Below are 16,662 nucleotides of genomic sequence, written 5' to 3'. Positions count from 1 at the left end.
AAAAAACTATAACTTTAAAGTACCACAAAATTGGCACTGATTTTTGATAATTTTTTTTATGTCGAGCTTTATTAGCAAAAAACAACTTATTTAAGCCAAATTAAAAAAAGTTTAAAAAATTACCAAATTACCAATTTGTTTTATTTTTCTTTTGACTTAGGAATTTTTAATAGTAATTATTTTAATTATTATGCTGTTTTAAATTTTTTTTAAATTTTTTGACGATATTTATTTTTTTATTTTTTGCTTTACTTTTTTTTTTTTTTTGCTATTGCGCGCGTGCATTTTTGTAGCTATAAAGTATCCTAATACATTTCTAAAACGAAAATTATACTAAGGAAAAATAAAAATAGAAACTGCTTTCGATCCAAGGGTGTTAGAGTTCAGCGTCGAGCATACATTTTAAGTTATTTTTGTAATGGAGTGATGCAAAGGGCATAACCCTTGACTAAGTGGTCGAAAATTGGTATTTGCGAAAGACTTATGTCAATCGTTTAATACTCGTATGACCGAAGTTATTTTTTATCATTAAAGTCATATAATTGCCTACTGATTGAGAAAAAAACCTCACTTCTCTTAATACTTGTGTTTTTGATTTCAATTTGTAATGCTAAAGATTTTACAAACCACCTCTTGTTATGACCTTCATTCGAGCTATTTTCTATGTGAAGCCACGATTTCTATGCCTCCTGCCTCAGTTACTTTCAATGTAATATAATTTAGTTCACATTAAGCCGAAATTTACCACATTTATCATACAAAAAATGCAACAGAATATTAAAAAATATGTAAAATAAAGAGGTATGTCATTTATGTTTTGCGCTGATTACCCTTTCGGCACATCGACGATATATCTTCATAAAATATTTGTTAAGATCTATTAGTATTTGTAAAAATCAAAACAGACTTTCTATTATATTTAACTGACCTGATTCCTAATGTAAATATTTAATATATTTATACCGAATGCATTTTATTTATGTATGTATATGTATATACTACATTGTTAAACTTATAATTTTTCTCCAAACTAAAATAATGAAAACTGCGAAAAGCTGATAAGAAACTTGCATTCATGCGACTACAAAGAATTTGCTTGTAACCGGCCGTTCAATCTTAATAAATCCATTGAATATTTGAGTGTATCGATGATAAAGCGACATTCCCTCTTTCTTTTCCTCCCCATTTCCCCCTAAAATCTACTTTGTACAGGCAAGTGTAATACTGAGAGTTAAAAAATCGAATTATAAGCAAAATAACTGACAGTGAACGTTATGCTGTAGGTATTTTAATGATGAAGCCGTGATATGTCAAAACAAATTTTATAGAGTAATGTTGCATTCAAAAATAAATAAAAAAGGTTATAAGTTAAGTGTGTTTTTTATTTTTATTTTATCAACAAAACGTGTGCATTCGCTCCCGCCGCTAAAGCTTCATCACACAGCGAGGTTAGTTATCTTCCCCATCCAAGTGCCAAGAGTGTGCAGCTGATATTACTTATTTAAAAAAATAAGAAAAAAATTGACTTGTGTTTACTTGGGTAAGCATTTTTTAGTGTGAACCCTGCCGAGAAATTTACCAGTACGGAACTAGTGCGTTTTTACTTGTAGTCAGATTCAAAACCATGAATACACCTCCTTCCAACTTCAGTGCGTCAAAAACCGTAAAATATACACTGCAGAATGGTGAATTGTATTTTAGAAAGCATTCAATGCATTTTAAATTAGATACATGTTTTCAGAAACTAATTAAATATACTTTAGAAAAGCCATTTTTACTTCTGGATCCATTAAATGTATAACATGATTTGTCTATTGTACTTCAGAAAGCATGCGATATACTGGAAAAGGCATGAAATGAATGTAACTTCCGAATATTTACAAAAGTATGCTAGCCTTTAGTGTCTCAGTCAAAGTTTTTTGACAACATCTTTTTCTTCCTGGGGTGGCACATTACAAGAAAGCGTTCGGCAGTGCTTACTTCATTTTCAGAGCAAGCTTAATTGTGTGAGAACTATTTGGTGAGCTTTGAGATGAATTTTTGGTAATGAATTTTTTTCTGTTTTATGATAAACAATTCTCGGTACATTGGTGCTTCACATCCAATAGTTTCAACTATTGCAGAAGCTGCAAGAATGTCATCTTTGTCACCGCATTGCATGGTATGCCAGTAGGTTTAGACACTTTGGCCCATCGTTCTTGAATGATACCGAAGTCCGTAGGGATATACATAAGTGTCACCAAGATAAATAGATTTGCACCTAAAATTATTTAACCAGTAGTAGCAGCTAAACTGTTACTGCAAGAATGTTAGAATACAGTTTGCGCCTTTCGAATTCGCCGTGTCGTAAGAGCCCATGAATCAAAAAGTAAAAGGAAGGGAAATTACTTGGTTGTGAAGAAGAAGAGTAAGCGAAAACAATGGAAACAACCACACACATACTTTCTTGCCTTCTTAAAAATGCAAACAAATTGCATTCCGCGGCTTTTTATTAATTTGTGCTTTCACAATTCAACACACTGCACTTCGTTTTCATAAGTTTGATTAGTTTAAACCTCATAAATCACAAAACTACCAAGCCATTCACTGAATTTTCACAAACATGTAATTTCTCCTACTTCTGTTTGTTTTTTCGTTTATTTTGTTTTGCGAAGGGAGCTGACGTCAGACATGTCAAAATCGCGAAAAGTAAAGTAACTGTTTTTTAATAGCGCCACCTTAGATACTCAATTCGCCTTGCTGGTACTGTGGTATCACAATGGAACGGCAACGGTCGAATTCAGCTGGTTCAAAGACTAGTTGCCATTTCCATCGACCTCAAATAGTATCTACGAGTAACTGAAAAAATTTAAAATAAACAACACAACAGATTCGGGAAGGCTCAGAAATCAATATACACAACTTTTGAGTATATTTCTAACAACTACACTGCGTGGTGTTTAGTGAGATTTTCATCAAAACCGCTTGGCACTCAATGTTTTAGTAAATTAGATACATTCTAATAGACCTCCCATGCCTCTTCTAAGGGATTCAGAAGCGTAATTCACAATTTTTATACACATAAAACTCTTTCTGAAGTATAGTTGATCATTGCGAAGTAAGTTTTCGTATTTTAAAGCACATTTAAAGGTATTAGTGCTATTAGAAAAGGGCACTTCAGTACAATTTTCCAGTAGATGAGATCTGGTTTATACCTTTTTCGATTACTTTAAATCAGCTTGAAATTAAAGCTCGCGCTGCTACAGCTATCGGATTAATCAATGAAGCATTAGAGCATTGGTGTACCCACTCAGCAGATCGTAGATTCTATTTTTGGAACAGCCAAAGAAAAATGGTTCGTTTTATCTTACTCTTTACTTTTATTTAATTGATTAGGTTTATATTTTCATCCTATTTTGTATTCCAATGCAAATATTGCATAGTAACCACTGTACATTTGCTGAATTCGTAAAAACTAGATCAGCCTCTAGCACGACTCGAAGCGTTTTAATCAAACTCTGTGGACAAACTAATAGACTAATGAAACTAGGGCGTCACACCAAACAAAATTGTAAGTTTTTGCACCGGAATTATAAACTGAATTATATTTTAAAACTTCGGCCAAAATATTTCGTAAAAATATTATTGTATGATTTACGTGAGATGGGCCAATTTGAAAATACTTTCAAAAATCGAGTTATTTAAAAATAAAACTAGGTTATCGAAATAGGTATTTGTTCCCAAAAACTACCTCAGATGACAGAAGTTTAAGTTTAAAAGGTTTGCAGAAAATTTTCTAAAAATAATATCAATGTAATCAAAACAATAAGGCTTTTGAAAACTCACGAAAGACTTAGAATTCTTCCAAAATATCTTGACGGAAGGCTTAAAATATAATAGATTTTATAATTCCGATCGAAAATCAGAACTTTTTTGTTTTTTTTGTGTGTGGAGAGTGATTGACCATAGTGCAACCGTAAACATGTCACAAAATACAATGCTGGCACTCATTTCATACCACAATTCTGTTTTCGGTCAATTTGACAGTATACCTGTTTGTGTGACGTCACATAGATGCAATCTATTTACATGGCTTTTGAGTAACTTCGTGTTCGCATTTGAGGTTTCCCTCACCCAACCGAATACAGATCTCTCTACTAGCGACAAAAATAGCGAAGTAATTCACATTGGCTGAATTTTACTAATTCCGAACCGAAAAGTTGTTTTTAACTACGTAAGTTTTTTCCTACAGGGACGGGTGTTCGTGGGCAATGCAGTGTGTATTTTGGAGTTAAAGGGCATGCATTTTTCGACAACTTGCTTGATATGCACTCGTAACAGAGTGCCTAAATGCACTGTATGAGATACATATGTACACACACATAGATGTATAAATGTACAAATAAGTATATGCACATGCAGCTATGAATATATCAACCGAAAATCTTCTGATGCTTATCCATTTTAAATGTGCATACACATACGCACCAGGTGAACCAGCGGATTATAAGTATAGGTACGAGTATACGATACCATTTTTTATTACTTTTATTTATTGTATTTGCTCTTGCTTTGTATTTATTTTATTTTCTTCAGTTAACACTTGAGTCAATATGTATGGAGCAACATACATGTGTTATCCCCTGCTTTTATTTTTTATTTTTTTTATTTTTGTCAATTTAAATGTTTCACTTTTTGACATTTATCAACAGCAGTAAGCCAGAAAGCGAAAAAATCATCGAAGTAAACAAGAAAGATATAAAATAGTATAAATCAAATAAGGGGCAAAGAGTGAAGTGTCGGGCATATGCATACATACAAGAATATATATATATATATACGCATTTAATAATACATATACCCGCTTATAATTTGCAGCAGTATTAGTGCCGCAAATATGTTGGTATGTAATTGCATCGCAGCAGTTTTCAGAATATTTGTATTGCGGTCGAAATTGAATACTGCATTGTTATTATTGTTTTTTTCTTTCAATACATAAAAAGTGCAAACTTGCATTTACCGCTGCTATTCGCTGTTGTAGGAAACTCTAACAAATCAGAGGCTACACTTCCGAAATTGTAGTAAAATTTTTGAAAAAATGAAAGCTACACTGTTTCTTTTCTTTGTTTTTAATTATATTTTATTTTTTTATTTGTGAATAATGTTTCGGAACGTATTTCGGTTTGCAAGTAATTAAATTTTAAAAGTGTTGAAGTCGAGAATGAGTAGTAAAAGTAGTTTTGTTACTCTATGGTAAAATATGCTGCAGTTGCGTGCATCAATTAATTAAGAAAGGTCAGTTAAAATATACATAAACTTTTATGAATAAGTTATAAAGTAGCTATGAGTAGAAGAGTTCTAACGGAGTCTTAATAAATGTAATGCACTTCATTTAATTTAATTTCGTTTAAGATAATTTATAAAATAGGTATATAATAATAAAGGTGCAAAGACGCAGGAGGAGGAGCATCGCTAACAGTTTGTTTTTTGAACGAAAATTATTTATTTTCTAAATTGTTATTAAGAGGAAAATATATAAGTAATGATAAAAAACAACAAAAATTGTCTTTGCTGAGCAAAACTGATATATTTTCACTAACTCCAAACTCCGATCTACAGCCCGCAAAAAAAAGATATCGCCCACAGTTTGACTAGTATTGACTATAGTTTTTCTTTTTAAAGTGCATTATTTTCTTTATAAAATTATACAAAAAACCATGTAAGTCAAATTGTCAACTTTACACAAAAATTAAACAAATTTAGAAAATTTTCATCAAAATTCAAATTATTTTCATAATAATTAAAAACTAAATTTCGGTACGCAGTTTACATTATAGTAAAGAGCAAGTTAGTTTTATTATTTATTTATTTTTTCTTGGACAGTTTTGCGCATTTTTTTTATTATATGGAGAAAATACACAATACCATCAGTGAAGAAAAATCAATTCGAATTTTAAGCAACTTCAAAAACTCATTTTTATACTAAAATTTAATGGGCTATAAAACTGCTTATTCAAATTTATTTGAAATTCTGATTGAAAATTTTACAATCTTGAGGAAAATGCATCGACTTTTTATAAATCTTGAGCAAAGCTGAAAATTTGGATTTATATGATTTGTTGCTTTTAACTTAGAACTCGGATTTAAAGTTTTTGTGGGAGTATGAACTATATTTTTATGAAACAATACATGAAATTAAATAAAAAAGAAATAAAATATATAAACTGGTCAAAAAATCCGTGTGCTATAGTTATTAAATGCACTCTATAGAAAATTTAAAAGCATTTCTTAAAGCCTATATTCATAATGTAGTGGCATACATATAACAGGTGGCGCAAAATTAATCAATTATGGAAAGATTTATAATATTTGCAAATATCGTCCTACGGCAATCATATTTGACACTTGTGAGCTAGAGAGCTGCAGCATACAAACAGACAAGCAATGGAGCACGTAAGGGTCAAAATAAAGATGTCCGTCATTCAAAATAATTTTTTTTTTACTAAAAAGTTGAATGGTTAATTTTGCGCCACCCGATTAATTTTGCGCCACCCTTTATTAAGTGTGTAAAACGAGTTTTTAAGAGCATCTTGTGAGTTGCCATGGTAATTACGTAATTATTTCGTATTTGAATGGATTGCTTGATTTTTGATTTTTTTTAACTGAATAGCAAAGTAGTTTACTCGAGCAGTTCAATAGAGGAAGCATATCAAGCATTTTTTGCTTTATTTCCAATCTTAAATATTGAAGAGCAGTCACATGTCGTTTGCCCCCATTCCTTTTGAATTACGCCTTGAGGTTGCAGCCGATCAACCCCAATTTCAATTTAGTGCACCATAACTAAACTCTTAGCGCATTACAAATATTGGCCACCGACTGTAAAGTAAAGAAACTTTTCTAAATTAATTACAAAGGTTGTTTTTATATTTCATTGTTTACTTGCGTCAAAAACAAATACGCGTTGAGCCGAAAGTTGGGCAAAATATAAATAAATGGAGCTGCCATAAATTACTAAAGCAAGTATAAATAAATAGACAAAGATTGAACTGCATGTAGAAATAAGGTGGAAATGTGAAATGTGCAATCAAGGTGTTACTAACATACTTACATACATACGTATTTATATGCATATAAAGTGAGTTAGTAAAGGGTATTAACGGCATACATATGTATGTCGCTTTCATATCATACATAAATATTTTTAATTTTAATTTTAGAAGTACCTCCCCAAATGTGTACATAAATATCAACTCTTACAAATTTATGACAGCCACAAATAAAAAAACGCAGTATGACAGCGGTCGAACATGCCCCAAAAACTGAACCCTAATAAATATCAGTAAATAAGATATTAAAGCAAGAGAAAATAAAACAAAACAAATACGACATTTTAAATATAAAAGAAAAACAACAAACAAAATATTAGGCAATATCAAGCAAGCATGAATTGGTAGCTACAGCGACTGACGGCCAGCTAGTCTATTGCTGCTGAACTGCTGCGTGGTACTGATAAGATAAGGAAAGGCGAGAGAACTTCAATAAAGTCTATTTAGTTTTACAATGCTTGCAGCGCATTTTAGTACAACACATACAAAAGTACATACATTTCAAAGTAAACTGAAAAAGCCCTGGAAAATATACCCAAATATAACTCCCGCGTTATTTCACGTACATACGTCAACTGACTCAGCCATACGAGTTTTACCTTCAAGCTGCTTATTGTCATGCTAATATTTCCACACTACTTGCAACAGAAGCGGCATATTTCTCCAACTTTAATACTGTTGTTATATTTAGCTATTTTGTTGATGCCATTCTGGTAGCTACGCAGATTTAGAACACTCAAGATTGATTGCATTTGTTGGCGCGAAAATTCTAAATTAGCGCCAAACAATGCGATAATAGGCACACCCACATTTATAAAAAAGGAGTTAACAGACAGAGCCACATATACACACGTAACTACAAGAGTAGAAAATCCCATTTATGGTTTTGTTCACATGCTAAGGCATTTGTTTCTACTTGCAACACCCATTAGGTGACGTCAGTATGCGTTGCACGTACGAAACGGAGTGAACTATGGACATCAGCGTTCGCATACCAATTAGCCGCCGCATGAATGTATTAAAAAATGTATAGATTTTGCATATGAAATTGTATGGATGTATGTACATATGTATGTATGTATGGAAGTAAGTATGTTGAGTTAGGTGTTGGGGCTGACTTGGCCGACTGCTTGCAGACGGTGCGCAAGTTAGACAGCCAGCAGACATTTAAAGTGTACTGCTTTTGTAGATATGTACATATGAATGTATGTATGTATGTATGCAAGTGTGTACGCTTGCGCCAAAACATGTTGGCATTTAATGACAGCAGCCACCGCTGTGCTGAGTCGAAAAATTTTGCGGGATAATATTGATTTGCTTTTGACAATGCATAAATTTGATTTATTTATGGTTCAGCGAGTGAAAATTTGTCTACGAAAACAATGCAAAGCGGCACAAAAAACAGAAAGGTTGACTAAAAATAATATGTTAACAAGCGCTTTGTGTTCAGTTGGTGGCCTTGGAGAGTAAGTTTGTTTTGCCATCAATTTTAATTTTATTCAGTAACAGATGTATTTGTAAAAAAGTAAAAAAAAAAAACAAAGCGAAAAAATAAAATAAAATTAAAATTAAGAATTAAAAAAAAATTAAATAAATTTTATTAATAGAATAAAATACGTCCTAATATGAAGCCAATAATAGTGCGAAAAATTTCACTGGCAAGTAATTGAATGAAAGCAAATCGCTGAAAGTCCGAAATGCAATGTTACACAATAAATTTATTTCCAAATAATTTGAAGAAAATATATTTTTGGAAAGGTTTGTTCAAAGCCTACAGAGCAGTACTGATGTTAGGAACTTAAGTCAAATGAAAATCACCTCTGTTTGCCCACAACTAAAATATTTTTATTCCAAAAATACTGTTATTACAACTATGACGTTTTTCTATATCGAATAATAAAACAAATTATTAAACTGAGTGCCGCTTACTTATCTAACCAATGAAGTTAGTTACAGTGAACGAGACGATTAACCGAACATTAAAGTCAATTTCAACCTTTTCGTTTTCTCATTTTCTTTATAATTTCGAGACTACTGCAAGACTGAGGTAAAACCCCACCATTTTGTCAATCAAAATTGTCTTGAAAGTGCTGGTAATGCAGGCGAACAAAACCTAGTCCTTTGCATCGCTTTCTTTAAATACAATGAAATATATCGACTCCAGAGTTCAATAAGCTTTTGGGAGAACAACTGAGTTTATCGGCATAATAAAGTAAGCGGTAATGTTAAAGGTGTTTAAAAGTGTTTAAAAAAACGAAAGAAAAAGTTAAATGCTCAATATACATGTTAAATGTTGAGCATTTAACTTTTTCTTTCGTTTTTTTATTTTAGTAAATATTTTAATTGCTTTTAATATAGTAAAAATAACTCTATTCTATTTTATTTTACTTCAATTTATAATTTTGTTTTTTGAATTTATTTATTCATTTGGTTTTTTTGCATTCATTTTTCTTTATTTACTTACTTTTTTATTTTATTGTATTTTGTATTTTTATTTTACTTGATTTTAATTTAAATTACTTCTTTTATTTTACTTTTCTTCACTTTAATTATTTAACAAAATTACATTTTTTATATATATTTTTTTATTTCTTATTTATTTTATTTTATTTGATTTCTTAAATTTATTTTTAGTTTTTATATTATTAAATTTGTTTATTTAATTCCACTATTGCATACATATTTTTCTTCCATTTAACATTATTTTAATAAATTAATTTCCTTTACTTTGCTTGATTTTAATTTAATTAACTTTATCCTGGTTAATTTTGTTCACTTACATTTTTTTATTTATTTATGATTTTTTTGTAATGTACTTTCTTTTATTTGCCGTTATGTTCTTTTAGTTTCTAAATTTTTATTTTATATTATTTTTTATTCATATACAGTTTTGTCAATGCTACCGTATTTAACTATATTTTTGTTTATATTATTTAATTTTAATTCAACTAATTCTTTCCTTTTTAATTTTATTCTTTTAATTTCTTTCATTTAATATACTTTTTTAATTTATTTTATTTTAAATTTTTCAGTGTTTCCGTTTCTTTCATTTTTATATATTTTTTATTTAATTTGAGTATATTTTATTACACACTTCGCTTACTTGGCTGTAAGTTTACTTACCCACTTCTATTTTATTTTACTTTTTTTTTATTTTTTTAACTTTATTAATTATTATTATTTATTTCGTTAACTTTTGAATTCTTATTTTATTTCCTTCTCATATAGCTTTTATTCGATGTTACATTATTTTATTAATTTTATTCAAATTAATTTTAGTTTAACTTCTTGTATTCTATTCTATTTTACTTCATGTAATTTTTTAAATTCTATTTATTTATTTAATTTTTGTATTTTTTGCTTTTAATTTTTATTTTATAAAATTTTATTTTATATTTTTTTATTTCACTTGATTTTAATTTAGTTCGTTGTATTATATTTTATTGTACTTCACTTCACTTTTCTTAAATGTGTTTAATTCGTTTTTGTATTTTACATTAGTTTCCTTTAATTTTTAAATTAATGTTTTAATATAATTTGGTGTTTTATTTTATTTTCACATGAATTTTATTCGACTTTAATATATTTTGCTCTTATTTTGCTGGAGTTTATCTCACTTGATTTACTTTTTATTTACCTTATTTATGGTGCGATATTTTATATTTTGGTCTTTTCTATTTTTCTCTTATTTACTAATTCTTTTTATATTCAATTCCTCACCCCTTATTTAAATAATTTAATTTAAATAACAAACTCACTTTTTCCCTTCACGAATTCCGTATGATTGTTCTCGTGATTTTGCGCCAGCACTGACGCACCGTTAACACCACCCGCTCCGCCGTTACCACCCCCACCATTGTGGCGCTTTCTCGCCGCTTGCTGTGATCCGCGGTATCGTTCAGCACGACCATTTTTATAGTTACCACCACTACTGCCGCCCTGTCGAGGATTGCGCGCCGCCAACGCCGAATTAACGGCGCAGCCGGAGAAGTGCAGCACCAGCAGCAGGAGTGGCGTTAATCTCTCCAGCGTAAACCCTTGCATTTTATGCTCAACTACGACAGCAGTAGTGCTGACACGTCAACGGCATTCTACGAAAGCGCGTAATCCAGAGCGAAAGTGAGGCGATGGAGATGCTGTTATTTAGCTTACTGGAAAAGTTCGAACTTTTCTTTGATTTTGGCGATTTCGGAACTGTATTTTTTAAAAATTCAATAGCAAATATTGCACTTCATTCAATTTTTTAAAAACTGAAAAGCTTTTATGTTTCACAGACACGCTCACAATGCGAAAACTACAAATATTGTGTTATATGATTTGCGCATGCGCGCCGATTACAGCCAAAATACACTGCACTGCAATAACTTCCTGTGCCGCTGAAACACGCACGCGCATTTGTCGTTGGTTTGGTTTCGTTTAACTGCAAGCATATACTATTCCGAGCGCGGGCGCGGAAACTTTACGAAACGATGTTAAACTGGTGCGGCGTGACCAGCTTTTTGCAAACTCTTGCGCTACAAACGAGTTTCACGAGCAGCAAGTCACTCCTCGGGAAGTTGTTGTTATGTTCGCCTTTGACTGGGCAGTGGTTGGCGTATTCACTACAACCAACGTACGACAATACCCTTTGCAACGGGTGCTTCTTCTTTTTCAACTCAGCTCGTATGTTTGCATAAATATTCGTGCCGATATGTAGCGTATCTTTTGTTTGTTTTGCAAATTAATTTTTACCACAAATACAACGCGTTCCAATTAGTTTCATAAGTTTTTGTTTTTCACTTCAATAAACGGGGAATAACTTTGTTCACGGAATATTTTCGAACTCATTTCAATTTCAGTTCTACATGGCATGAAAATAACGCCGTAATGCACAATTTTCTGAATCCCCACAATAATTACAAAAAATTTACTTCAATGCAAAGCAAACACAAATACGCATCTACGCCCTAATTGAATCTGTATCAGCAACAACACCAAGAACAACCACCAGCGGCAACACAAAGCGAAATTTATAATAATTTATTGTTGTTTGTAAATTTTAATTCAAGATAAATTTTTTCATTGGAAAAAATATCAAATGACCGTCCGCGTGCGCTCCGGCGTCTATGTAACAAAACGTTTTACTCTCAACTGAAGTTGGAAATTATTCCAAAAGTTTGGCTCGATAGACCAGTTAGTCCCAGAAAAGGGGCGAATTCAAGCAAACACACACAGTTGCTCACACGCACGCACCAATACACCAATACACACAGGTATGCAAAGGTATGCTGCATGAAGGCGCAACAAACCAAAGCAGGTAAGAATTAAAATACAAATTTACACGTACACACGCGTACGAGTGCGCACACAGTTGTAAGCCAGTCACAGCTGAATTACTCGCCGCGATCGACGACTTCGCCCCGGCTTTACTTTGAGAGTAAACTAACAAAAAGTAACTCAGAAAGAAGGCAACACAATTGGTACAAACAAAAAACAATAAATAAAATAAAAATCTTCTTTTGCATCAGAGCGCACAGTCTCAAATCAAAGATCACCTCCAAAACTAAAAGTAAATACGATCTTTTCGGCGACGCAGCGAATAACGTGACACTGAGCGCGCTCAGGTGTTGTGCAATTGAGCGGCGCTCACCTGAGTAAATATTGAGCGCACTTCGGTTCACGGTTTCTCGTATTGTGCAAGAAATAAAAACACACACACACAAGTACGAACGCGTGCGAGTGTTTATGTGTGTAACAAGAAATCTTGAAGACATTTGCTCGATCTTGAAGTTCTCGCCTTATAAGCTAAGCTGTTTTGTACGTCTGTGCGGCTTCGCGACTGGCGCGTGGGTTTTCGATTTCTTCTTGTCTACCAGCTTTGGTGGTATCTTTCATTTCACACTTCACACTTTTACAGTACGAATGTATGAGTGGGTTTATTGGTAAAAGAACTTACACAGACATTTCACTGCATGGATGTTATTTGTTTTTGTTTGCCAATTTTCTTCAAATGTTTAACGTTATCTAAAACAATCTGCACTGGAGGCGAGTTGCATGTTTAGAACGAGAAGTGCTTTTGTGCATTTGGGAATATGGTTGGGCTGCAGTAGCCTTATGCAATCAGCGCGTAGACGGCGTGTGTGTGTGTGCGCATATAGATAAGTTTGTATGTATGTAAGAATAAAAGCACGGCTCGTGCCATGAAATTAAAAATATTGTAACTAGAGTGGGATACTGAAATTCGTCATCGGTAAAGGAGAATTGCACCTTTTTATAAAAATCTACAAAACAACAGGATATCACCCAAGAAGCTCGGCTAAATTTCTATCATTTTAAAATGTCATCATCAGCTCAACAAGCTCATGTTGGTATTTACTTGCTCAACCGTAGAGGTAATGCCACTCTACGATTAGTAAACCGATTTTTTCGCTTAAAAATTAGTTTAAGGTCTTCAAAAGAACGAAAAAATAGTTTGTTCTGTAGCAAGAAAATTTGTCTGAACGGTTAATTTTCAATTATAAAGCAGCGCCTCAGGGCACGTATTTTTCTCAAAGCCACTTATTTGAAACTAGTCAGACAAATTACTAGGATTGGTTAAAAGTGTTCCCTCTACAGTTAAATTTCACTTAGAAGAGCTTAGATGTGTTTTTTTAATTGAATTTGAACTATCTTTTCTCTAAACAATTTACCGTTCACTTATATATAATTGTCGTTTACACCCTTTTTAAGTATTTGGCTGAGCTCCTCCTCCCATCTTGATGTTTTCCATAAAATGGAACCTACGGTTTTACGTCGCCTCCGAATGGCAGATGTGTATTTTATGAGGAGCTTTTTCATGGCAGTTTCACTTGTTTGACCAAACATTTAAATATTATATTTTTTTCCAAAAGTGCACCTTTTCTAGAAAAATTTATAGAAAAGGCTCTATTCACTTCCAAGAGCAATAATAAATATATAGATTAAACAATTCTTATTTATTGTTCCGTTGTTTTTACACTGCACAAGAAGTGTGTCTGCCCATGATGGAGTTTAAAAAAATGCGATTTCGAAAATTGACTCACCCAATAGAATAAAATGTTTGAAAAGAAATAGCACTAATTAATTATTTTAATTTCTTTTGGCCAACCACCCAACAAAAGTGTGGAGGTGCCAAAGTTGCGCAAGATCTTGAGATTATAATCACTTTTACCATAGCCACAGTCTTACATAAAAAACAATAAACCAGTGTAATATAAGATTTCTCTACTCCGGCAATCCCAATATGTATGCTAATCGAATCAGTATTCATTAAAGTGGCAAGTTTTCGTACCAGCAAAACTGATATTTCGATATGAAATGCTTTTGGTTTACTTCATATTCTTATTTCAAAAACGAAGCTCTCGACTTTACACATTTCGTGCCGCAATTGTTTTCTTTTCTTACTCACTACTCAATGAATATCAGCAAGTGTGACTTTAACTAGTTTCCACATTCAATTGCTTTGACACCGCTCGATTTTTTTCTACGTCTTCTCCTGTTCTGATACCGAAAACCAAAGGTTTTATATCAATCAACGAAGGATGAAACATTCAGTAAACGCCAATATCTGATAGAAAATAAGTGCCATAATAACTAAAGCATTTGCAAAAGTGAGATGGAAAATATCCGAAATGAGAATTTTACGTTATTTTATTAGTACCGTTACATTATTTTATCAGACCGCTTCCATGCGCGATTTCACATTCAAAAAATATTGTAAACAAATTTCCTTGAACCACAGTATTGGTTTTGGTGCTTGTACAGTTAATTTTTTCATTGCTTGCCTAACATGGTTCACCTTGTAAATTTTGAAATCGTCATCGAAAGTGGAATTGTTATTTGAGGCATTCTAGTGTATTTTATTACAAATGCTTTTATACACAATTGAATATTTGAATTGAAAATCAGTTTTAATTGCGTAATTTTTATTTGATTTAAGAGTGCCTCATTTAAATTTTCTTTGTGTTTTAATTAAATTCGTAGTAATATTCTCATTAAAGTTTTTGAATTGAAACATGAGCTTAGAATTGAAAATGTTGATATTTTAGTTAGAGTATCCAAGAAATGTTTGTAAAAAGTCTTTCAGATATGCATAATTCCTGGATGGCTCTTTTTTATGTCATCTTGGTTATTTGTCAAAGAGACAGATGTAGAATTTTATACGATAGAAAAATGCGTTAAAATTATTGAAACTTATTATGAAAATGGTCGATCTTTGAGAACAAGAACGTAAAATTCGTGATTTTTGGGTGAGTCCGACTTAGTCGATAATTCTTCAAACTTCAAGAAACTGGTTCTCTCGAGGATAGTAAAAGGGCTGGCAGACCAAACACTGGAGGTGCTGTTAAGAATATTGCTGCCATATACCAAAGTGTTGCTGAACAACCTTCACCATCGATAACTCGACGTTCTAAATGAATTGCCTCTTTGGCGGATTTTACCTGTAGACGTACGCATCCTGGACATTTAAATGATGTTATTGTTCACGTATAATTCTTTAGAGCCCTATTTTGAATAAAAATAGTGAAACCCGAAACAACCTTAATTTTAACATGTTTTATTTTAAAATAATATCTAGGCGCGTCCTTTGAAGGCGCCTTTATAGCCGCCATGATCGCAAACATTTGTATAGAGTTTAGACTGTTTTTTTACCAGCAATAATCGTTTACATACATATACTAACATCTAAGATAACAACTCAGAGAATCTATTATTTATTAACACATAACTGTGAGAACATACACTTAGGATCCTATACAAATACATTGAAATTATAATACATGACAAAGATCAACAGACTGACGCCAATCGAAGGATAATCAACTCACCAATGACGACAAAATCCTGGCCAAACTCTCACATCTGTACAAACAAACACATGTAGGTATGTAAACACAATATTTACGTGCCAAAGATTACCTCGAAGAGATATTCCGTACCACAAAAGTCATCAGTTATTCGCATCTCTTACCTGGAATGAGAGAAAAGAAGGGAATAAAACATTAATAACCAGCAATAAATAACAAATAAATATTGAATAATTAAGCACATTCCTAAAGTGGATAACAGCAGTGCCATAAACGCCCGAGAACAGTTTAATGATGTGAGACAAGCGGCAGCGACTTACCGACCGCGGGGTGGAAAGGTCAGCGGAGAGATGTGACAGGCTATACATGCATATTCAAGTGAATATGTGTTTATGTATGTATGTATGCAGATATGTATATCTATATGTATATACATATATGTATGTACGTACGTACGTATGTAGGCTTACTTCACCTCTCCACAATGCAATATTAAAGATTACAAATTAGATTTAAAATCTACTCGCGCGACACACTCTCAGATGTGCTTGCTGCTGTACCACCGAAAAAAACGATGCACGGGCATCAAATTTCATCAACAGTAATGCCAACAGCAACAATGTATGGCGACAATAAAAACCACGACGAAAACGAAGATGACAACCTTCACCTGTCCCATGTCGAACATGGGTTGCCACAAATCGATGCACAGACAAAGAGGCAGGCAAGCGGCTAGAGGCTAACCAAGCGAACAAATGTGGAATGACAGACAG

At 32.5% G+C, this 16,662-nt stretch overlaps 1 protein-coding gene across 2 annotated transcripts in view; it reads right to left on the bottom strand.

The window, feature by feature from the left end:
- The window catches only part of LOC128868674 (epidermal growth factor receptor), a 67,863-nt gene extending 51,816 nt beyond the window's left edge, over positions 1-16,047 (bottom strand). Inside the window, exons 1-2 of one of the 2 annotated variants that reach the window (XM_054111019.1) lie at positions 16,002-16,034; positions 10,844-15,944 (exon numbers count right to left, since the gene is read on the bottom strand). In XM_054111019.1, the coding sequence (XP_053966994.1) occupies positions 10,844-11,129 (286 nt within the window). In that variant the 5' untranslated portion in view covers positions 11,130-15,944; positions 16,002-16,034. Of the gene's footprint in view, positions 1-10,843 lie in introns of both variants that reach the window. The other variant, XM_054111018.1, reaches the window with a different exon arrangement.
- Between the last annotated feature and the right edge of the window lie 615 nt (positions 16,048-16,662).

The sequence above is a fragment of the Anastrepha ludens genome, chromosome 6 (assembly GCF_028408465.1).
Source record: "Anastrepha ludens isolate Willacy chromosome 6, idAnaLude1.1, whole genome shotgun sequence".
Taxonomy (NCBI): Eukaryota; Metazoa; Arthropoda; class Insecta; order Diptera; family Tephritidae; genus Anastrepha; species Anastrepha ludens.
This window is presented reverse-complemented; position numbering and strand designations above follow the sequence as displayed.